General features: G+C 41.1%; 1 protein-coding gene across 1 annotated transcript in view; it reads left to right on the top strand.

The window, feature by feature from the left end:
• The first annotated feature begins 1,405 nt into the window (after positions 1-1,405).
• Positions 1,406-24,188, top strand: part of COL6A2 (collagen type VI alpha 2 chain) — a 60,986-nt gene continuing 38,203 nt past the window's right edge. Inside the window, 12 exon segments of the mRNA XM_042457821.1 lie at positions 1,406-1,606; positions 5,936-6,067; positions 9,187-9,788; positions 12,252-12,272; positions 13,243-13,308; positions 15,898-15,951; positions 17,270-17,314; positions 20,056-20,082; positions 20,491-20,517; positions 20,606-20,650; positions 21,367-21,420; positions 21,607-21,669. Coding sequence (XP_042313755.1) covers positions 5,965-6,067; positions 9,187-9,788; positions 12,252-12,272; positions 13,243-13,308; positions 15,898-15,951; positions 17,270-17,314; positions 20,056-20,082; positions 20,491-20,517; positions 20,606-20,650; positions 21,367-21,420; positions 21,607-21,669 — 1,107 coding nt within the window. The 5' untranslated portion in view covers positions 1,406-1,606; positions 5,936-5,964.

Raw genomic sequence — 24,188 nt, forward strand, 5'->3', positions numbered from 1 at the left:
GTTTTTTTTTTCTTTTTTGTAAGTTATATGAAATGCTGTTGGGACATTGAGGTGGTTCTGTTTGGACGAGGGCTCTGATAGCATCCTAAACGCACTTAGGATGCCAGCATGGTGTAGTAGGTTAAACTATGACTCTGGAGGCCAGTGTTTGAATCAAGGCTGGGTTATGTAAAAAAACCACTGGGTGACCTTGGGCAAGTCATACTGTCTCAACCTCAGAGGAAGACAATGGCAACACCCCTCTAAACAGGGTGACCAGATGTCGTAACCACAAAGGAGGACAAGGAACTGCAAAATGTTGGACGTTCAAGAAAAATGGAGGCCACTACAAAAGAAAAGCTTTAAAAAACCCACTAATATAAATATAAATTCATGCTTCTTAGTCATGCTCAAAACTGACTACATTTTGGAATTCCTCCTGGACAGAAGGTTGTAATGGAAGACAGGTCCTGAAAAGGAGGACATCTGGTCACCCTGCATCTGAAGAATCTTGCCAAGAAAAACCCACAATAAGTTTGCCTTAGGGTCTCCATAAATTGGAAATGACTTGAAGGCCCACAACGACAACTCTAGATCCCTTTACCTGGAGTGGCCACCACCAAACTGATTTATATTTCAAACATGTTTCTTCGAAGAAGAAACTGACTTTGTGAAGTTGAAGGCTTTCATGGCTGGCATCCATAGTTTTTTGTGGGTTTTTCGGGCTATGTGGCCATGTTCTAGAAGAGTTTATTCCTGACGTTTTGCCTGCATCTGTGGCTGGCATCTTCAGAGAAGATGCTGACAAAACATCAGGAATAAACTCTTCTAGAACATGGCCACATAGCTGAAAAACCCACAAAAACCTGACTTTGCTTCTGTCTAGGATCTCTTGTGGAGATGGGGAGCCTTCAGCAAGATGTTTTTAATGGGCTTTTAAAATGAACTAAAAACTCTGGCGAAGAACAAGAAATGCAGATGTTAACTGTGCTACTGGTCAGGCCGAAATAAGAAGCATCCTTATTTTTATGAAAAGTTTTACCTAGTCAGTTCAGGGAGGGGATGGGAGGAAATGAAAAGCAGTAGCAGGCAAGCTCAGGCTAAATGTAAGCAGTGGAGCTCTGCTTGTCATGCAGTGACTTTCCTTCTTGATTTCGAAGAGGTCCCTCTTCCCAGCTTGGCTCCAAAAACCGAGTCCCACTGCAGCCAAGATTACAACAGCTTCCCTCTTGCTTAGCCCCATTCTTGGAGGGGGGAGAGAGAGAGTCTGGCAGAAGGCACCCCTCCCTGGCTGGAGGCTGGATTGGTGGACCCACAGCGCCACCCTGCGTCCAGTTGAAGGAGTGTCTCCCAGGGAAAATTCGCACCGAGCTGGGAAGGAGGAGAATTATAAAGTAGGCAGTGACTTTTTTTTCCTGCCAGAGAAGCTGCAGAGGTTTTCAGCTGGAGAAGCCTCTGCCACGCCCGATGGGATCCTTCCCTCCACTCCAAAATTAAGTAAAGGAAAGTGGTCCTCAAAGTGGCAGGGCCCCTTTTGAAATCAAAGGAAGAACCAGAGATTGCTTCCTTTACCACTGATCTCCCCATTCCAAAAAAAAGAAGTGTTGATGATCTCCTTGTTGGACAGGTAAGCAAGCTGTCACTTTCTCTTCCAGATCTTTTCTTGCCTTGACCTCATTCTTTTGAATTAAATGTGCTGTGCTTTTTGACGCATGTATCAGGTACCCAGAGACAGGCGTGATGTTTCTGATGAGAAGTTGACATTTGGGTGGTGTTCTTGCCGTGTCTGATTTGCGGGGGTCAAATGCTTTAAAGCAAGCAAGGCCATAAATGCTGCTCCTGGGACTGGGCTGGGAGGTTTATATTGTATTGCTACCTATTTTCCTGGCAGGACAAGTGATCGCTGATCCATTCTCAACAGCTTTTGATCCCACCCCATGGTTTACCTTTCCTGTAGGATGAGTACCTACATATCACTTTTGGCTAAGCACCTACAGCCCATTTACTAGCATTCATTTCGCAAAAGTCTCTGTGTGTAACTACTCCTAGATGGATCTGGATTCTGTGTGGTCAGAAAATGTCCACTGCTCTTAGAAAGCGGATGCTTTTCCCTCTCGGATATTGCCACTTTAACATCACTTCTTTTTCCCCAGTTGGTTTATGGCACTGCCTTGGTTATTATGCTTCACTGAAAGATATCTAGAGTATTTGAATAGCATATTATAATTTCCAGGAATGGATGGAGCAGACTGTGTTTTTCCAGAACTTATGTGCCACAGCAGTTCTCTAACTGGTGATCATTTGTTCTCCAGTAAATGTATTCCGGAGTTGGCCATATAGCAAAGTACAAAATCATGCCAAATCCACCAAACAATGATATCTTTACTGGGCCAACCAAAATGCACATTGTACATATTGAAAGCTTTTGAGGCTTGCAACATATATAATATGCATTTTGATTGGCCCAATAAATTTTGAAGCCAATCGAGCTTTGAAAGCTTACACCTGTATAATATGTATTTTGGTTGGCCCAATAAAGGTATCACTGTTTTATGGGGTTTTGGTGATATTATACTTTCTTCTCCAGTGTTATATCATGGAAAGAAATAAGACAGGAGACAAGTAGCAAGTTCTTTTCTTGCATGTGCCATGTCTGATTTTGTTCCACTTTGTTTCTAAAGAAGATTACTGACACCTCTCTTTAAGCCAGCTGTTTGAGCTCTGTTGTGTACCCAGTTAGGATGTGTATACGAAGATATATGAACAGCTCTCTGAAACTGGGAAGGGAGTCAAGCAGTTTACGTAGAATTGGTATCTTGGAATTTATCTTTCACGTACTTGTGAGGAGTGTAACGTAATCACGAAACCCCTTCCAAACACATACCTTGAGGTGGGTTTGGTGATTATTCTAAAAAGATGTTGATTTTTTTTTCCTTGCCTTGATTTGGTTTTTGTGATCAGAAAACTCCCGCAGTGACAAGAGTGCACATATTATTAGCTCAAGCTAATAATACAGATTATAAAGCCACAGGCAGAATTGCATCAAAACATTTAATAAAAACAGCATGAAATATTCTCTTGGGCAGCATTCAAACAAACAGGAACTGGGGGAAATGTAGTGGGAAGCTGGAAAGAGAGTTTAAATCTGAATGTGCAGCATTAGAGAGAGCATCTGAGGCCTCGTCAAGAAAAAGCCTCAGGTCTTGGCATGAAAACTTGGATGAAGGAACTCCAATTTAAGCATCCATTACAATTCATTGTTTTATATTTGCTGAATGTTTCTGCTGTGGAGAAATGCCTGTATTCTACAAGAATATTAGGTTTGCCTGTCAAGGGTCTCTTTGGTCACAAATATTGTTGGAGGCCTTCATTTCTTGGAAGTCTTGCTGTTAGTAGTCCTGAGATAGTGTAATAGCTCAGATAGAAATCACTTCCAGGATACACAAACAATGCAGTTTGGGGGACACTGGCCTGAAAAGGGTGCAGGGGTTTAAGGGACTATACCAAAGGAAAGTGTGGAGGCCTGCAAATACTGGGAAACCTGAAAAACCTTGGGCCAGGCAGAGGTTGACTAAATCTAAATGGCACCATGAAGTGAGAAACAAGGGACAGGGTATACCAACATCTTCCCATGTATAGAGGCATCACATTGCCTGTAAATTCCCAGGAGACAGGCCATAGCTTAGTGCTGTTCCTGTAAAAGCCCCAAGTGGGCTTTTGATCAGTTCCAACAGAAGGGCTTCTGAAGAGCGGGGTCAGAGAGCCAAACCCAAAGCATGCTTACTGAAAAAACGGGGGGGGGGGGGGAGGATACTTTTTCTGGACTGTAGCTCCCAGAATCAACCCAGCCACACAGTTAGTGAGCATGCTGGCTATGGGATTTTGAGAACGATAGTCCAAAAAGCTCTGGTTCCTGGTAGGCATGGATGATCACCAGCTGGCTTGATGAAAATTTGGACTGCTACTGAGATCCTTTTCCTGTGAAGACCACAGTTGGCAGAAAGGCAAAAAGAAGCACATAGGCCTTGAGGAGCTGCCAGCCTCAAGATCCCAATGCTGGTCCTTCCTTCTCCAACCCAATGGCCACCAGAGGGGCTTCTGGGGAAATGGCCTGCTCAGAAGGGAGGGCAGACGTGAAGAAGCAGATTCCAACTGAACATGTGAGCAGAGAGCAAAAGGACAAGAAAAAAAGCAGATGGGGAAATGGTAATGAGGAAAAGGCCAACCCCGAAGGAGAAGAGACACAATCAAACTGGGATCATATTTTTTTGTCCCAGTTCCTTTTCCTTGTATCTCATGTCTTTTAGGCTGGAAGCATGAGGGCAGGGACATATTTTGCAAGATGCTCTTGGCTGCAGAGTTTTGATTGAGGAAAAATGCTCTAAATCTATACTTAGTAATAATAAATGGTCTGCAGGGCTTAAAACACATTCCTTATCCAGCAAGTTTAATGGTTTGTAAGCACACTCCTCTTTGCTGAATTCCACCAAAGTAATTTCCATCTGGAAAGTGCCTTTTTAAAAGACCTCTTCCATCACTTCAGTCAATCCTATTTGTATCCATCTCCAGTTTTTAAACAATCTTTATAGGCGTGTTTGCAACATGAAGGGCATGGTAGGGGTGGATCAAATGTTTGAATTAGATTTGGATACTCTCCACTCCAAGCTCCCTGACAGGTGAAACCCTATCTAAAATGGTCCAGCCATCAAAATAGGATTGCAAAGTCATATTCTCTGATGTTTGTGAAAATAAAATGAGGGAAACACTTTTATGTACTTTGCGTTTGAAAATCCTATACAGTAGCAGTGTTATATAGCTTTCAGTATTGCCACAATCATGAGGGACATCTCTGCCCAGTATCATGCCACCCAAAGAGGACCAAACATGACTAGAACCCTGGATTCTTTCCCTGACTGTTCATCACTGCCTTATTCTGGAAAATTTAACTTTCCTGATCATAGCCCAACTAGTCATGAATGCGGTTACATCTTCTTTAAAAAAAAAAAAAAAGATGGTGCTGTCATCCCTGACATGAAGCAGTTCCTTTGGTTCTCTTTTCATAGGTATTTCCCAGCCAGGCTAGCAGAGATCCCTGACAGGAAGGAAGGGTGTCAGAGATCATATGTGCAAAGAATCCACTGTGCCTTGCAGTTAAAATGGAATAGACACTATTTGGTGGCACAATATAGCATTTATGCTTGGGATGTATTACTTTTTGAACTGACCCCACCCATGTTTGATAGAATTACCCAGACAGTAGTGAATCTGCCAACTTTGGGGCGTTCTTTCCATTAGCTGCATATTTAGGTTTAGCCACAGTGTGTGATAATGGGGAGGAAAGCACAAGTGTAAGGAAGTTCACTACTATCTGGCTCATCTTCTCAAAAACACAACTTTCATATTGTTTCCCTCACCATTACCTGGACAGTTCCATCCAGCATGGCCAACGTATTCAGCAACCTAGCTGGATGCTAAAAATATACAGACCCCCACACCCAAGAATGACTCTGGTGGATTCCTGAAATAAGCACAGCCAAGGACAACTTGTTTAAGTCCTTCCTGAAAAAAAGTCTCCTACTAGGCTTGAGTTAACATGTGCTCTTTTTGTGATTATTGTCAAGTGTCAAATAAACTCCAACTTTTGACAACTCTGTTGTAGGGTGTTGTTAGCAAGATTTGTTCAGAGGTTTTTACCCTTGCCTTCCTTTGAGGCTGAGAGAGTGTGGGTTGCCCAAGGGTATCCACAGCTGAGCAGAAAATCAAACCTTGTTTGCCCAGAGTCTGAAACAAATGGTCACACCACTGCACCACACTGTTTCTCATCTTATCTGGGGTAAATTTTACTAACCTGACATTAAAGGTACACCTCCAGTCTATTCAGAAGAAAATGTGAGAATAAAGTATGTATTAAAATATTGCACTGCCTGTGATACTTATGTTGACTCTCTCTTGACAGGACTGAAAGTCTGTAGCCCATTCGCTAAGATGTTCTCAGAAGCCTTTTTAGCTCTTCTGCTCTACACAACTCTAATTCCACTGCATGCTCAAAACGATGATGATGTGATTGTTGGAGCATCTTCCTGTGCAGGTAAAAACACCACAACAAAGCTTGCCTACTTCAGTGTCCTTCCTTTCACACTTTTTTGCCATCACACTTAGTAGAAATTCTGTGTCTCTTACAATTGCACAGCTGCAATAATCCCCATATTAGCCAATGAGCTTTTTTCTACTTTTTAGGAAGTTGACTTTAACATATTTTTCAGAAGATGGATGAAATAACATCATCTGTTGCTTTTATTTCTAGATATCAGATTTGGATATCAAGGTTTCAAGAAATATATTAGCTGCTTTTGCATGGATGGGTTTAGCTGTGTTGTGCTATGTATTTGCTCTGTATTTGCATATTTGAGTAGTTTAGGGTAGATGATATCCATGAGTTTCTTTTATTCCATAGTCTTCATGGTATCTTTACCTTCAGTCTGTACCAGGTATACCACATTGCAGGAGGATGGATTAAATCAAGGATGCCACAGCCCTAACTTTGCAGAACATGAACAGAGCTGTTGATGACCAGTAACCCTAGGGGTCTCTCATTCATATGGTTGCCACAGGCCAATGCTGACTTGATTACACATATCAACAACATTTAGATGACTATTGGCATGAGTTTTCAGACATTTACCTCCCAAAAAAGCAGAGGAACAATGCAACACACTGTGTGTCAATGGTAATGGCAGAGAGCAGTTGGATCAGTGCCATGCAAGTGAATGGCACTGACCACCTGCCAGAATCAGTGTAGTTCAGACTGACCACTGGTTCTACTGTCTGCATATATTGCCTACCAGTAAGGTCATTGAGCTCTCTTCCACCTAGTGTTGCCAATCATTTACTTAATTTGAACCTCACTTGCCATTTTGTTTATTCATTCAGTTTAGAGAGATTCCTTTTTGGAGCTCATGGGAGAGGAAGGAAGGTAGCATAATCACCCCCCAAGAGCTGTTACTGTATGGAGAAGAGCAAACAAACCAGGAGACCTCTGTGGGCTTTACGAAAGCATCTAGCTAAGCATTGTGGGAATGAGGGCTCTGGGCCCAATGAACCATTACTCATTTTCAACTAAAATTTTCTTGTGCCCCTTTCAATGGGACTTCTGAGTAGCAACTTTGCTGAAGCACTCAAGTGGGTCTGGGTCTGACAGGTGCAGAGATGGGAGGCTACTCTGGAATACTGTGCATGCTGGCCCAAGTTCCACCCTGGAAGAAACAGGGAATGTATGCAAGACAGTCCAGATTCCTATACATACAGGCATTGTATGAATATTTATCTGATATTTGATTAGATAGTAGATAGTAGATGTTGATGTTTTGATTGTTGCCTGTTTTTTTAACTAATTCTATTTTATATTACTAGCTACTGTTTATATGTATTTTGTAGATTGTAAGCCATGGGCAGGTTTTATATTTTTATTGATTGATTATCTGTATGTACAGCATTGTGTACATTTACAGCGCTATAGAAATAAACAACAACAACAACAACAACAACAACAACAATAATAATAATAATAATAATAATAATAATAATAATACATATAGATAAATAAGGAGGGGAGGGCATTTGCACAACCATCCTTTGTTGCATGGTCACTGAAACCTACACTGTCATGAGCTGCTGTTTAACATATGCAGACAGTCAGGTGAGGACTGGCACTGATTCATAAGTAGCCGGGGTGGGGAACACACATGGTATACAGTTGTTACCTGTGAGATCAGGGGTTATAAAGGAGACTGCTGCCACTATAAAGATAGTGCCTTGTAGCTTAGATTTTAGTTTTAACTGTATAAGAAAGTTTAACTGAGTGTTGTTGCAGAATGAGCAGTTAAGCCACTGGGCCTGTGTGGTCTAACAATTCTTCCAGCCTCCCTGCTCTCAAGGAGGTGGAACCATCTCTCTTTTGAGTTTGGCAGGGCATGAGAGATACAGGGCAGAAAGAGAAATTGTAGGCATCCATGATTTTTTTACCTTTTAAATCTAATGTCTGCATTTTGTGGGGGGTTTTATTTAATCATTCACTGAGTTGTTGGGATACTGAGTATAGCTGAGAATCTTTCCTGGTGAGGCTAGACATCACAGATATAAGAAGACCCAAAGACAGCAGTATTTGGTTCCATAACATTTCCTGGTGGGAATCAATAATATAACACAAATTAAAATAATTATTAGTATTTTATATAGTTTTAATGTTCATTGTTCAAAGTACTTTACACAGTTTATGGCCTAAATCCTCTTTTAGTCCAACTATAGTAGACCTGCTGAATCCATTAGGTTTATATTTGTGTTGATTCACCATTCAGCAATTTATTTAATGGGTTTACTCCCTCTGTGTGAATATGTGTCTTCAAGTCACCCGTTGACATATGGTGACCCTGTGAATTTCATAGGGTTTCTTAGGCAAGGGATACTCAGAGGTGGTTTTGTCTCTTTCTTCCTCTGAAATATTGCTCAACACTTGGGATTCATTGCCGTTTTCACATCTAAGTACTAACCAGAGTCAGCCTTGCTTAGCTTCCAAGATCAGATAGGATTTGATGCCTTTAGGGTATTTAGGCCCTGTTTACTCTAGTTGGGACTATTCAACAGGATATCAGGCTATAACAGCAATTATCACCACAGTCCTCCAAGGTAAATCAGTATTATTCCCTCTATATTCTAAATATGGACATTATTGTACCATAAGTCACTTCGGCAGCCATTTTTTCCAATTCCAAAGCTTCCTATTCAGAAAAAATGGCCACCAAAGTGACTTACGGGGGCCAAATTCAACACTGGAGGGAAGAGGAAGTCATTTTGAGGAAAATGTCAATGCAGTAAAATCAGCATAACTTCCGAATTTGAGCCCAATTCGGAAGAGGTAAGTCGAGCACCAGAGGTGGTGCAATAAAGTGTGTGTGTGTGTGTGTGTGTGAGAGAGAGAGAGAGAGAGAGAGAGAGAATGCTAAAGGGTTCATGCCTTAAAGTGCACATCCGCAGTTTCCTGATTTTTAAGCCTGTCCATTAGCTACTATGCTAATGAAATGAGAAGGTGTACAGACCCTCAAACACCCAGGACCCCGAATGATGACATCTGGCAAGTCCAAGTAACATACTGCTGAGTGGGTGGCACCCAGGTCTCCTCAGCACATTCTTTCTTGCTTTCTCTCTGTCCAGATAAACCTGACTGTCCCATCAGAGTGTACTTTGTGATTGACACATCTGAGAGCATCGCCCTGCAGACTGTGCCCATCCAGAGCCTTGTGGACCACATCAAACGCTTTATCCCTGAATTCATCACTAGGTTGGAAAATGAGATGTACCAGAACCAGGTGTCCATCACTTGGCAATTTGCAGGACTTCATTTTTCAGATGTTGTCATTTTCTACAGCGATTTCACTAACAGCAAAGAAATATACCTTGATAAGTTGAAGAACATTCAGTATATCGGGCGGGGCACTTTCACGGACTGTGCTCTCTCCAACATGACTGCACAGATACTTGCCAATACAGCCCCAGGGGTGACTAACTATGCAGTTGTGATCACTGATGGCCATGTCACAGGGAGCCCCTGTGGGGGAATGAAGCTGCAAGCTGAACGCGCACGAGATGCAGGGATCAAGCTCTTTGCTGTGGCCCCCAGCCAGAACATCTATGAACAGGGGCTCCGAGAAATTGCCAATTCTCCTCATGAACTTTATCGTAACAACTATGCTACCACAAAAAAAGATACCATCGAAGTAGATACTGACACCATTGATAGGATCATCCAAGTTATGGTAAGAATTTTAATATTTTACAATAGCCTATAGTACTCCTTATCCATTTAGGGAAAAGATGTTGTTCCACTCTTGGCCACTTATGGCCATCAACTGCTGGAGGAAAAGGCAGCTTCCCACCCACCCCATCAATCTGTATAGAACTAGTGAAGAATAGTAGGATGAGTAACTGAAGAATAGCTCCAAACAGACAAGTGTAAAAATCCTGCGTTTAGGTGGCTTGATGTATGCCCCCAAGCCACTCTGAAGCCACCCCAATCCAGAAAAGTCGCTCTGACAAAGAGCAGTAAAAAACCACTCCTTTTCCAAAGCTGCTTTAAAACATTGATGATGGGCCAGTATGAGGCCACATGCATGTGCTTGCCAGGACAAGCAGCTCCAGAGCAGTCCCAACCCACCTTTTTTGAGCAGACTGTTTTGCCCCTTAGTTCCACAGACCAAGAATTCATTTCAGACATTTGGCCTACATCTCCACTCTATCCTATCCAGCTTGGCCAATGGCAAGGGTTTATGTGAGCTGTAGTTCAAAATGTCTGGGGATCCATCCCTGCCACAGATGTTTAAGTACTGTATATGCTCATGTATAAGTCTAGAAATTTTTGTCAAAAATTAACCCCAATGTATCCATGGGTCACTGTAAATAGTGTATTTTAACTCTTCTTCTCTGAGTAGACCAAAAGGTATGAGCTTACTTCACCCTGGGAGCACTCAAAAGATGCACCAACCCCCTAAACTCTTTTCACCATGATCCTACTTCTGGTATTTTAGAATGCTTGGGTGGGCAAATGACAGTGGTGGCGGCACCTCTTTGGTGCTTCCCCTCAATAAAGTGCCAAGAGGAATTGGGTTAAGAAGGATCTGAATAAGACATTTCTATATGAAGGCAGTAACTTGTTCCTTTACATCTTTTGTTGCATGCCCCTAAGTTTTATCCTCAACTTATCAAAATTCATAATTTTACATTAGTAAAATTAATTTAATGAAGTCTTATTTAGATAGTGTTATTCAGTGTGGGAGCAGAGGGTCAGCCAACAATAGAGCAAAGGTTGCCGCTGGATTTCAAAAGGTTCACACTATTCCACTAGTCCTGAGACTATTGTCAATTATTTATGACAGTTACCCTTTATATAGACACATTATAATAACCCCTAATTGATCTCATAGCTAGGTGACAATGCCAAGGGAAAAGCCACGATAAAGCTCCTCTCACTGGAAAAAGAAATGTTGTATTATTGAAATGTTGGACAGAAACTAAAAGGTTGCATCTCCACAGTGTAGTAAACTTCCTTTGAACTTCCAAATCATAGTCCTCTAAGGCAAATCTTACTCCTTGACAAGAGATTTTTCTGATGTAACTATTCCTTGGAAATTGTAAAAGAAAAAAGAAAGAAAGAAAGAAATCAGCTGTCCCCAACTGCAAAAGGCTTGATTCCAAAGCTGCAGCATTAAGCATGGTGTATTAAGTAGGTTGGGTTCGTTCCTTTTTTCTTTTCTCCCCCCCCCCATTTTTCATTATATGAAAGAAAGGACAGAGAAAGAGCTAGAATGGCCATTTCTCAAATACCTCTTGGTTATTTAGAGGAGTGTCTGGCTCCCATGATCATCCAGTGGCCACACCAGTCTTTTCATGTGGAACAGAGAAAGATTAGAAATTTACTAGAATTTCCCAAAGAAACTCAAGTTTCAAAGCTAAGGACGGGTTGATATAACTTTGCAACTTTGCATGAGTCATCCTAGTGATTTCAGTGGAGTATCTGAATCATTTTCAGTGGGCATAGTGGGCATAAAAGCTTATTTGACCTACTTTTCAAAGTTTTTTCTCGTGCATGATGTGTCAGTCAGAGTACTGACTTTATGTAAAAAAAAATTGCTTTACTTTCCTATGTCAGCAAAGGTAACTGGTAGCTTTCCGAAGAAGGGTAGCCTGCAGAACTGGGTAATCCATATTCTAAAAACTCAAGCTCAGCAAATGTACATCAACTAGAGCAACACATAAGCTTGCCTTACCTAAGAGGAGCATTAGTATTGGCCGCCCAGTCTCTTGACCAGAGATATTTCCAAAACTGGTCTGAAATGTCAGGGGTTGAATGTGGGGAACTCCTTTTACAGACAAAACATGCTCTCCACAACTGAGCTCTGACCTTTTCCTCTTGTTTTGTGGCTTCTACAATCCATTTAGATTTTCCTGCTTGCACCATCCATTCTCAGTAAAATACCCCCTCTCCTTTGATCAAAGCATAACCATTTGTATGCAGCCATAAAGCCTGGGTAGCAAAACCTTTACCAAGTGGAGAGCTGTGATATTCAAGGTACCTGCTCAGGTTCTGTGTCAGAATCCATGACTACATAAACTCACTCAGGGAATAGGCCATGTCTGACATGTGTATGGGAGAATGAGCAGTAACAATTTACTTTTTCTTACAATTAACTGAATTAATTCACTATGTTTTCTTTCCTACACAGAAACATGAAGCCTATGGAGAGGTAAGTACCTTCACAAGTTGTTTCCGAACAGAAACACTCAAACACTGCTGTCAAAAGCTGCACACATCTGCATCTTCACAGAAGAGGATAAAGAGCCATAGGTTCAAGAAAATGCTACCTATATACAATTACATAGGAGAAAATTAAATTTAACTCAGTGAAAAATTATTTCTTACAAAATGTATACATTTTATACAAATACACACTGCAAATTTGTCTAAATCCATATCATCCGACTGAGTGGCTTTGCTGATCAATTAGCTATGGACCACTTCACCAGTTTGTACAAAGACAAATTCTGTAGTATGCCATTTAATCCTGTACAAAAGATACACAGTTTACATACCTAGCAAGAGACTTGCAAGTGCATAGTAGCAGTCCTAATCATCCCCTCCAAGGCAGGTCTGTAGAAAGTGCAGCCTCTGGATTAGGTTCATCTGCTAACCATTTTTTTCACTCCCCAAGCCACCAAGTTTTTGAGAAAAACTGAGAATGCATTTTAGACCAAAAAAAAGGGGGGGGGGAACTCACAAGCCACCCAAATTGCACAAAACCCCTCAAAAGTCACCCAAATTGCACAAGAACTGCTCCCAAATGCAGCATTTTGGTTAATTTTACACTCACAACCCCAGAACCACTACCACCAGGGCTGAAATCAGCTAAACTGAAACCAGAAACCACTATCACTCTTCAGGATCAGCATGAACTTAGTGGTATGTAGTGGGAGGGCACAGTGATGAAAATTGCTCCTCATCCCCTTAGCATCCCCTGCTCTAGGAGATGTGTTACAGCAGAAGGAGATGCCTAACAACATGTTGTAAACGAATGGGAAATGATTACATTTGAAGGCTTGACACATGAAAGCTAGTTTGCCCAAGAGTGTGCAGATTTCTTTTGTGACAGCATAGGCAGAAAATCATCAAGTTTAAACTGTGAAAGTTTAAACTACTTTTCATTTGATTTGTTGCAGTGCTACAAAATGAGCTGCCTAGAAATTGAAGGTCCACCTGGCCCAAAAGGTTTTCGGGGACAAAAGGTAAGCTACATGGAATTAGTCAGTATTTATTTATGCATTAAAATTATTTATTAGCTGCATTTCAGTCTGAAAAAGCTCCCAAAGCTGTTGCCAAAGCATCTGTAACCATAGTGTAATAAATTATTTATTTATTTATTTATTTATTTATTTATTTATTTATTTATTTATTTGTATCCCACCACTCCCTTTTGAGGAGCAAGGCAAGTAACAGTAAAATCAAATACAAAACAAAAGCAATAACAAAAACATTCCCTTATTCCCCCATCCCCCCTACCACCCCTCCTACAAATATAAAATTATAACAATAAAAAACATATAAATAAAAACATGATCAATTAAAACAAATTAAGGCGCAAGAGGCAATACAGAGGGGGATGATTAAGGAAGCCGATAATTCTACCCTGATCAGAGGTCAGTCTAGGAAGGCCCACCGGAAGAGGACCACTTTAATCGCCTTTTTGAAGGCATCCAGAGATGTTATCTGGCCGGTCTCGTCTTGCAGATCATTCCAAATTTTTGGAGCAGCAATTGAAAAGGTCCTCTGGGAAGTCACCACCAACCTGGATTTTCTTGACTGTAGTAGGTTCTTCCCAGAGGACCTGAGTGAATAATATTCACCTGTGTGAATAATATGAATAATAGAGAAGAGAAACCATCCTGGGACATCATCTCTCTCCCAAGGAACTCCATGGGGAAGAAAAATATCTTTAGTGGCTGTAAATTATCCATAGAGAGTCTTCAAGATAAGAGGGTTCAAGGGAGAGTTGTCCTTTGCTTGCCAAGAACATGACCATAGCTTAGATAATATTTCATGAACTGGAAAAGAAATTATATAATGGTTGAGATCTTACGTCAATGAGGCATAGCACAAGGTTTTGCCAACACAGTCTCATGACTTCCCCATGCTCCAGCAGTTGTCAGACCATTGGGATGGGCTGCTATTTAGCACTGGAGAGAGGAGGAAATTGAAAGGCAATTCAGATGGTGAAGAAGCCCCTGGTCTTAGGATGAAGGAGAGAAGAAATGAGAATATACTCACAGATAGAATATATGTTCCTTTCCCCTCCCCTGGAAGTCCAAAGCCACCACATCTTCATAGTCTAAATTGCCTCCCTCTCCTCCCTTCCATAAGCAGTAGCATTGACCCCTCTTGGGTCTTGACAGGTGCTATAGAAGTTTGATGAGGCTCAGAGAATAGCTCCCTTTGCTTCATCAATAAAAACATACTTACTCATAAGTCACAAGTACACACTCAAATGTTAGAAACAAAATGCCCACTGATGTGTGTCAAGATTCACTATATAAAGGAAAGTGCAGCAACTAGAATAATAGAATCATAGATTTGGAAGAGACCACAAGGGCCATCCAGTCCAACACCTACCATGCAGGAACTCTCAATTAAAGCATACCCAACATTGGGGAGCATTTTGTTTCTAACATTTGAATGCATACTTGTGACTTATGAGTCTGTATGTCTCTATTGATGAGGCACAGGGAGCTAGTCTATTGTGTGCTTAGTAGATAAGAAGAGGAACCCTTCCACTATAATTGTGCTCTGTCTTGGGGATTAAATGTTTCTTTCCTGTATATCTAGCTGAATGTAAAGTGCTAGATTGACCTTTTTTCAGTCACATTGAACTTGCCATGTGCTTTGCAGAGTGTGGTGATTGATGAGAGCAAAGGCAATTTGGCAAGAGCAATATATAATATTACTTACTAAGGCTATAATCCTGTAGTTTCCTGAGACTCACCCCATTGAACATCTGAGTATGCATAGATAAGGTTGCACTTTAACTTTTCAAATGTGTATTTTATAATTTTTTCCATTTATAAAATCCTCAGTGATATAATACTATGGTAAAACATAACACTTATGGTAAAATGTATGGTAAAACATAGAATCTGAACATAAAGAATGAAAAGCCCTTTTGCATTTTATGAGAAGGAATAGAAATGCTGTCGCAGTACAAATAGCAATAGCAAGTGCATTTCTTGCAAGAAATTTCTTACAAGAAATAACTTGCAACAAGATTACAAGATGCAGATGTTTCTAGAAGCTCCAGAACCAAACTACCTTAGAAGCCTCTTGGCTCAGTGATTTTAAAAAATGTTATGCATATAAAATCTTGAAGTCCATATTTGTAGAGAACACAACTTTTACTTGCAGATTGTGTATGTGTCATTGTTACTCAGGTACCTGTACACATTCTGCTGTTGCATGGGGTTTCTCCCAGTCTCCTAGATAGTGCCCTTAATATAACTTGTTTCTTTTGTCGTGCTGTATGAAATCTGGTGTGGTTGAACCTGCTAAGATAACCTCGCGCCTTCTAAATATGTTGAGCTGAAATTTCCATCATCCCCAGCTACCGTGGTCATTGTTAGGGATGATGAGTGTTATCGTTCAACACACTCTGGAGAATGCTAAGCTACGGAAAACTACTCTGAAAGACTTCATTCCACATCTCAGTGAAGCATCACCCAGCCCAGATATTTTGGTCTCTGTAAACTGCTGAAATGGCCAGCTTCTTACAAGGGGTAAAACATAAGAAATGCTGCTCTGACTCTGATTTATTTCTTTGATTTGTTTAGGGTGCGAAGGGTAACATGGGCGCTCCGGGAGTTCCTGGTCTTAAAGGACGACAGGTGAGCAAATGGAAATCATTAAGACCTAAATAAATCTACTGACACCATACTCATTTCTCTCTTTTGAATTGTAACAAGGAATAGGCCTTGGGGCAGGGGTGAGGGCATCTGAAAATTGTATTGAAATGTACTAATCTGTAAGATGCCTAGGGTGTGTCCACACTGCATAAATAAAACTGCCATATTCCTGTTCTGAAAATTTCACCAAACTACAAATCTCAGGATTCCACAGATTGGAGTCGTGACAGTTAAAGTAATGTCAAGCTGCTTTATTTCTGCAGTGTCAAAGAACTGCCAGTCTCTTTAACACTCATTTGTCCCATCACTGGTCACTTCATCCAGCTGCACTTTGTTTCTCTGCAATGGCTTTACTATGAAACATTATTAATACATTAGGGCCAAACTAAGGCCCAAAACAGACAGGCAGACGGGGGTGACTTCTGGCCACTCTGGGGGGTGGGGGGGCATGGTGTTTACACAACACATGCCCTGGATCACCTGGAAGCCTGAAGGTGGCCAAAAAATGGCTTTGAGAGAAGCGGAAAAAATCTGCTCCTTGATGTGGTCCAGTTGGGACTGTGGCAGGAGGTGCCCTTGTGGCATGTATTTCAAGCAGAAAAAATGTCTGGGAATAAGATACTGCCGCTCCCACTGATGGTTTGCTGATGTGATGTTGTTGACCTTTTGGTCAGTTTTTAATTTGTATGTTTTTGTTGGTTTTTGCTTGTTTTAAATTCTGTATTGGATTTAATACTTTTTTTAAGGAGGGGAGGGCACCAGGGATTTTATATGTGCTGTATTTTTAACTTTGTTAGCCGCCCCGATTGTTCTCAGAGGGGCGGGATACAAATAAATTTTATTATTATTATTATTATTATTATTATTATTATTATTATTAAGCGTCTTTCAACTTTTTAAAAATCTGTATCTTACCAATTCAGTTCACTGTTGCTAGAATAACAGAAATACCAGTCCATGATGTATATGTTTTGCAATGATGAGTGACCTGATTGTAAAGTACTGCATATGCAGGCTTAAATCCTATAGGGTAACCCAAAATAGAGTAGGCCCATTGAATAAATTACCGGTTTATTATTGAATGATGAGTCGACATAGTGTTAAGTCCTGTTAATTCAATGAGCCTACTGTACTTGAGACTAGCAACAGAATTCAGGACTCAGTCCTAAACATCAACTTAGAGGTACCTTCCACTGAGTTCAAAGGGACTTACCTCTGAGTATGTGTGTGTGTAGGATGGAAGTCTTGATAAACTATTTAAATTATTACAGTTAATAATAGTTTTTGGGTTTTTTCATAGGGTGACCCAGGAATTGAAGGTCCGATTGGATATCCTGGTCCCAAGGTAAGTAATTTTGTGCCTCATGTTTAAGCTTTTATCCTTGTATATATGTCTAAGAAAGATGATACCATTTTAAAATGACCATTTAAGCAGCTCTTCAGTAACCAGCATCTTCCGCAGTGATGGAGAGTATGTGTATGCAGATTTTGATTAAGGTGTAAAAACATCAGTGACTAAAGAAACAAGCTAACTCTGTTTGAGACAGGAATGCTCTCTAAATGTGCTACACTAACACTGAAATAGGATTAGTGGATAGTATTAGAATTAGTGCCTCACACTAATTCTAATAGATAAGAGGCAAGGAGACTGAAAACTGTTTAATCCTATCACTAGTGCTGTCTCCAAGACATATTTAACTCTTTAACTGCTAACCGTTGATGCATTTCCAACAAGCAACAGAGCAGGTCATAGCATTGTACCCAGAAGCATTCAGGACAGAGGAAGAATAATGAGCTGTGACAGAAAACTTTACAGGGACTTATGATAGGCAAGTAAATGACTATAAGGTTGATGGAAGATCCATTCCTTGATGCATAAGAGTATTTGAAATACTAACTGTTAGACTTTGACATTTCTTCTAGACTGGAGTGTAGGGAACATTCTCAGACAGGAGGTGGGATAAAGGGAAGTGCTGTTTTCCCCTGGAACACAGCACCCACGTGGAGAGCATGTTACAAATTCCACACAAAGTAGGATTGACACAAAAAACACTGGATGACAGGAAAACAACAGTTCCAAACTTCCAAATGATGTGAGAGTCATACGTGCCCCAAACTGACAGGCAAAATGATGCGGTTTCTGGCTGCATTTTAGGCATAGCATTTAGATGACGCACATCCTGAACACAGCTGGAAGCGACACCAAGGCCCAGTCTTCATGGAAGAACCGGGTCAAAAAGAAGCAGACAAGATCCCTCCTTCTGCTGGCCCAGTTCAGGTCCACAGTGGCAGCCTGGATTGGGGCTGGGGCCATGTGGTTGCCACAGGTCTGGCACAATTGGCGTCAGAGCAGCCGCGCTCTGCATTTTTGGCCCATCTGTTTTGGGCCGCAGATAAATTTTCTCTAAGAAGGCCAGTATCTGTTAAGGTGATCAAGAAATGAGTGTTGCAGATCACACTCATGGGTGTCCTGGCAGCTCTATGTCATTGAATTTCTTCTGCTTATTGGACACAGGATAGCAATTCCACCTGTGAACATCCAGAATCCCAATAGGTTTCTATACCTATTTTTTGTTGGAATGGAAAGGAAAGTAGACATGCCCTGGGCCCATCTGAAATGTGATGTACAGTTCTCCCACACCATCTTCCCATCTGCAGATATGAGCTTCTGCAATGGCAAGTACTGGATTCTTAAATGGATGTGTGTGGGTGCACGCCATTGAAAACAATGGATTGTGTGTGGATGCACGCCATTGAAAACAATGGATTTGAGCATCCATGTTTTTTCCTGTCTGTGGGGGGGAGGGGGGCAGAATAGCTCTCCCACAGATAGCAAGGGACCACTGTAATTGGGGCCCGGGCCACCTATGTGTTTCTTAATTCACCTATAGTTTTTCTTAATTCTGAAAAAGAATAGAAACAGAAAAGGGGGAGAAATGGGACAGATGTTTTGCCCAGAAGAAATCTCTCCTGTCCACAAGAGCTTTCTAACATATTATTAAACATGTTCTTAATTTTAATTCATCTGTAGCAGATTTATCCCAGGTGCTCACACTCTTCTTATTTCTCTGAGGAAAATTTTGTAATGCTCAATAATTATTTATATATACACACACAAACACCCACATACACACATATACATACATACAGTTATCACTCTTGGAGGCATAGCTTTTTTGCAATACACATTCAGCTACATGAATTGAAATATGACTTTAATCAGCTCACTCACACAGACAGACAAACCTATAGACAAATCCTTATACTGCAGAGCTCAGTTTACCCAGGCTGATGGCAGCCAGTGCTTCGGCAGTGATTTAGTGAGCGATAATCACCACCTTCATCCTGCGTCCCAGCTCCAGCCCGGGAGACTTAAACCAGATTAAAAAGGGGAGAGATAAGATCCACTCTTGCAGGAAGGAACCAAGTGGTTGTGGTCTGACAGTGCGCAAGCTGCTTATAAGCAATGAGCCAGAATCCTTCAGATCCCTGGTTTGGCCTTGCATTAACCAAATCCATTTTTGTATGTAAAGAAATGAGACAAAGCCACACCTAACTTTTTTGACGGTTAGCCCATATAGGTATGAAAATGAAGTTAATCTGTTTTCTTCAAACATCATAAATATTTAATATGAATGTAACTATCTCTGTGTGTGTGTGTGTGTGTGTATTTGTGTGGAACTATGTTCTGCCTAGTAGCTAGCAACCATTGACCTAGAACTTTATGGAAATGCAGACTCGAGCTGGTAATTTTTTTATATATATAGAGCAGCCCAACCAGAAAAACTGAATTTCACAATTTCAGGTATAAATTTTAACATACATGAGGCATGTGAAATGCATTTTGTTTTTCACAATCAGCATACATATTTGATATATTTGAAATGTATCTCTTATAAAGCTAAAAAATGCTTTTAAATCGTTTATTTAAAATTGACCTCTTACATGAAAGTGAATTAAATTAATTATTTAAATAACCATAAATTAAATGAGCCCATTGTAGAATATAATAGCAAAATAAAGGAGGAAGTCAAAACCAGTGGCGTATAGCTTAACATATACTAACATACTTTGTTCCTTCCATAGGGTATCCGTGGACTAAAAGGAGAAAAGGTAAGGTGTTTTAACTACAGGTACTACATCAGATGATTTCATAGGAAACAGTAAATTTGCATACATTTAAAAGAGAGAATAATGATATGTGCAATGTGCAGTGATCATTTTAGAACAGGAATAATTCTGAAGGGTGAGCAATTCAAGGCATAAGTCCAATTAATGTCCCTTCCAACATAACCTGAAAGGTCAGTGCTTAGTAAATTGCATGTACATACTACATCTCCATTGTAAAATAATGGGTGTCAGAATAGGAAGAACACTACATTAAATCTTTGTTTGAGTAATGGAGAACTCCACAATTTATATCCCAAATAATTTCTTAGCCATCTACTATGCTACTGTAACCTTTTGTTTTAGTAAACAGGAATTACTCATTATTGTTCTCTTTCCACTTGTCTTTTACAGGGAGAGTTTGGAGGAGATGGACGAAAGGTAGGCCCAACCTTTGAATGCTGCCAATGATTCTAGCTCTGGATTTACAGTGAAAACTATTTCTAATGCTCTGGCTCTTTTGTTTTAGGGGTCTGGTGGCTTTGCTGGAAGGAATGGCACTGATGGACAAAAGGTAAAGCTACTCAGTACACTAGGTATTTTGATTATACTGTTTCAAAGGAAGTAAATTCCAAAAGTTGAAGGCCAGATAGGTAATGCAATTCATTCTTCATCATAAGAGTAGGTAGCTTTTCAATTGCTTTCTCCCTGTCTTGAAGTGTTATAATATCCATACTGTATTGTCATTTCATCATATTCAGGGTGCACACAGATGGAAAGCCAGTGTAATGTAGTGGTTTGAGTGTTGGCCTAGGACTCTGAGAAACCAGGGTTGAAATCCCCACTCAGTCATGGAAACCCTTCGGGTGATCTTAGGGAAGTCACTGTCTCACAATGTGAGAGGAAGGCAATTGCAAACCTCTTCTGAATAAATCTTGACAAGAAATGCCAGGATAGTATTAAGTCAAAAAGAAGTTGTAGACACATAAGGGCAAGAGATAAGAAGGCAGCATTATGTCCTTTGCTCCTCAGACAAGAGGTGTCTGTAGAAGTGGCACCTGATTGTTTCATAACCCAACTTCTACAACTTCCAACAGTTTTGGTAGCCTTTCTCCTACCTTCCTTTTTAGCTTAGTATTATGTTGTGCTTCCATCAGCGTGAGAAGCTGTCTTGGAATAATTAAAGTCGGGCATTCATTAAAATCAGATAAATACGTAGATGAAGGTTGGATCATATGTGAGGAGAATAATGTTCACCATCTCCTCTGTTTTTATTTGTGATCTCTTCAGGGCAAACTGGGACGTATTGGACCTCCTGGCTGCAAAGGAGACCCAGGCGACAGGGTAAGAAAATGCTCATGTTCTACCAGAGGTGGGCATCAGGGAGGGAAGGCACAGTTTTCTCTTTACTTAAATGTTGTATGGTCTGTAAATTCTTTTATCTGGTTCTTTTGCTTGTGCTTTATTTTCTGAAAAACATTCCTCACAAATCAGGTTTGCAAAAAGTTCTTTCCTTTAATTTCTTTTTAGGGTTCTGATGGTTATGCTGGTGGTGCTGGAGATCAAGGACTACCTGGAGATGAAGGGATAAAGGTGTGTAGAATGCCTTAATGTAACCAAAGATGAGAACACCAACTTGTCAGGGAGAGAAAGCTAAAGCCATTGAGAGAGAGCCATGGTGTTCATTTGGCTCATGATATCATGACACATGAATGACACGTGAGGGTGTCCAATAAACAGCCGCTACCATAATGTCATTATAAAAAAATCTGTCCTGGAAATATTGGGAGTAGTTCTGATAGCCCTATGATATAAGAATGTCATAGCAGTACTAGAATAGGGCAACTAAAAATGACTAGGATTTTGGAGCACGTACTGTACCATATGAGAAAGACACTAAATCCTGTATCCAATTAGGCTATTGAGTTAACACAAAGATGTGCTGTATTAGTGACTGTGCATGTTCAGGGATAGCACAAAGATGGTATCCAGTATAGTTCTGGTTGCAAGCAGTTGCACAAGTACAATGGCTCCTCCTCTTACGCGGGGATCCGTTCCAGATCCCCCTGTGTAAGGGGAAATCCACATATGCTAGTGCTCCCTTAAAAACAATGGGGCCACGTGCTCGCAGCTCAGGGCAGCGCGCAAACCCATGGCTTGAACTGGCCATTACTTGAATTGGTGCACTGCTTCGGCATAAGCTGGAAGCCACATATAATGCGCCCATGTATGGCGAGGCTGCACTGTAGTTGCACAACACTTTAAACAGCCACTTGTGCAAACTCTTGCACAAGTACTTTGCACAACGGCTTTCTCAAAAGTGTAATCCAATGCAACTACACTAGAGGGGAAGTTCAGTTTTCTAGTGTTAAAATGGATTTAGGCCAATGTGTCTGGGACTTTTTAGTGTAGAAAAATGATAACAGGCACATGACAAGGAGGACAAGTGGATCATAAGCTACTAGGCATGATCCACCTGTAAATACTATGGACCCTTGGTATCCACTGGAGTTTGGTTCCACAACCCCGCCCCCATGGATACCAAACTCCATGAATATTCAAATCCCATTGTATACAATGGTGTAGTAAAATGGTGCCCCTTGTATAAAATGGCAAAATCAAGCTTTGCTTTTTGGGAAAAAATAATTTGGGATATTTTCAAGCTGTGGATGGTGGAATCTATGGATGCAGAGGGCCATACAGAGGGGATACAGAGGGCCAGCTGTCCCAATGAAGGGGGCTAAAAATGAGGTGGGGGGCTTCCCAGAGCAGTGGAAGTAAGATACTGGCCTAGGAGGATGACTGTCCCATCTCACCTGATCCAGGGTCACAGTTCTTCTTGATGCCAAAATCCTATCATTTTTACAAGCCGTTAAAAAGCACATTCCCATTTCTCTGCAAAATGTCAGTGCACAGCCATTGTTGTATTTTTGTGTGCACATCTTTTAGCCCCTTGAAATTCATGGCTCAATTTCATAGAATCATAGAGTTGGAAGAGACCGCACGGGCCATCCAGTCCAACCCCCTGCCATGCAGGAAATCCAATCAAAGCATCCCCAATAGATGGCCATCTAGCCTCTGCTTAAAGACCTCCAAGGAAGGAGACTCCACTACACTCCGAGGGAGTTTGTTCCACTGATGAACAGCCCTTACTGTCAGGAAGTTCTTCCTAATGTTGAGGTGGAATCTCTTTTCCTGCAGCTTGCATCCATTATTCCGGGTCCTGTTCTCTGGAGCAGCAGAAAACAAGCTTGCTCCCTCCTCAATATGACATCCTTTCAAATATTTAAACAGAGCTATCATATCACCTCTTAACCGTCTCTTCTCCAGGCTAAACATCCCCAGCTCCCCAAGTTGTTCCTCATAGGACATGGTTTCCAGACCTTTCACCATTTTAGTCGCCCTCCTTTGGACACGCTCCAGTTTCTCAATGTCCTTTTTGAATTGTGGCGCCCAGAACTGGACACAATATTCCAGGTGGGGCCTGACCAAAGCAGAATACAGTGGCACTATTACTTCTCTTGATCTAGACACTATACTTTTATTGATGCAGCCTAAAATTGCATTGGCCTTTTTAGCTGCCGCATTGCACTGTTGACTCATTATTATTATTATTATTATCCTTTATTTATAAAGCGCTGTAAATTTACACAGCGCTGTACATACAATCTTTTAGTCAGACGGTTCCCTGCCCTCAGGCTTACAATCTAAAAAGACACAGCACAAAAGGAGAAGGGAGTGGTGGTGGAGAATAGGATCAGGTCCAGCAGATCTTCTCCACCTCCGAGGCCTGGACCAAGGCAGATGGACTGGAGTAAGGGCTTGGCTTCTTAATGGATGGTTAAAAAGAGGCTTCATGGGTCAGAGAGGCCTCTGGGAACACTTCTCTAAACAATATAGTCTTTAACTCAGTTTTGAAACTGGGTAGAGAAGTGATGAAGTGTGCATGTGGGGGAAGAAGGTTCCAGGAATAAGGGGCAGCAAGCGAGAAGGGACGAATTCGGGAGGGGGCAGTGGTAGTCCTATACTGTGACAGGAGACCTTGACTACCAGAGCGGAGGGTGCGAGTAGGAATGTAAGGAGAAAGAAGGTCAGATAAGTAAGGAGGGGCC

Source organism: Sceloporus undulatus, chromosome 1 (assembly GCF_019175285.1).
Source record: "Sceloporus undulatus isolate JIND9_A2432 ecotype Alabama chromosome 1, SceUnd_v1.1, whole genome shotgun sequence".
NCBI classification, from domain to species: Eukaryota; Metazoa; Chordata; class Lepidosauria; order Squamata; family Phrynosomatidae; genus Sceloporus; species Sceloporus undulatus.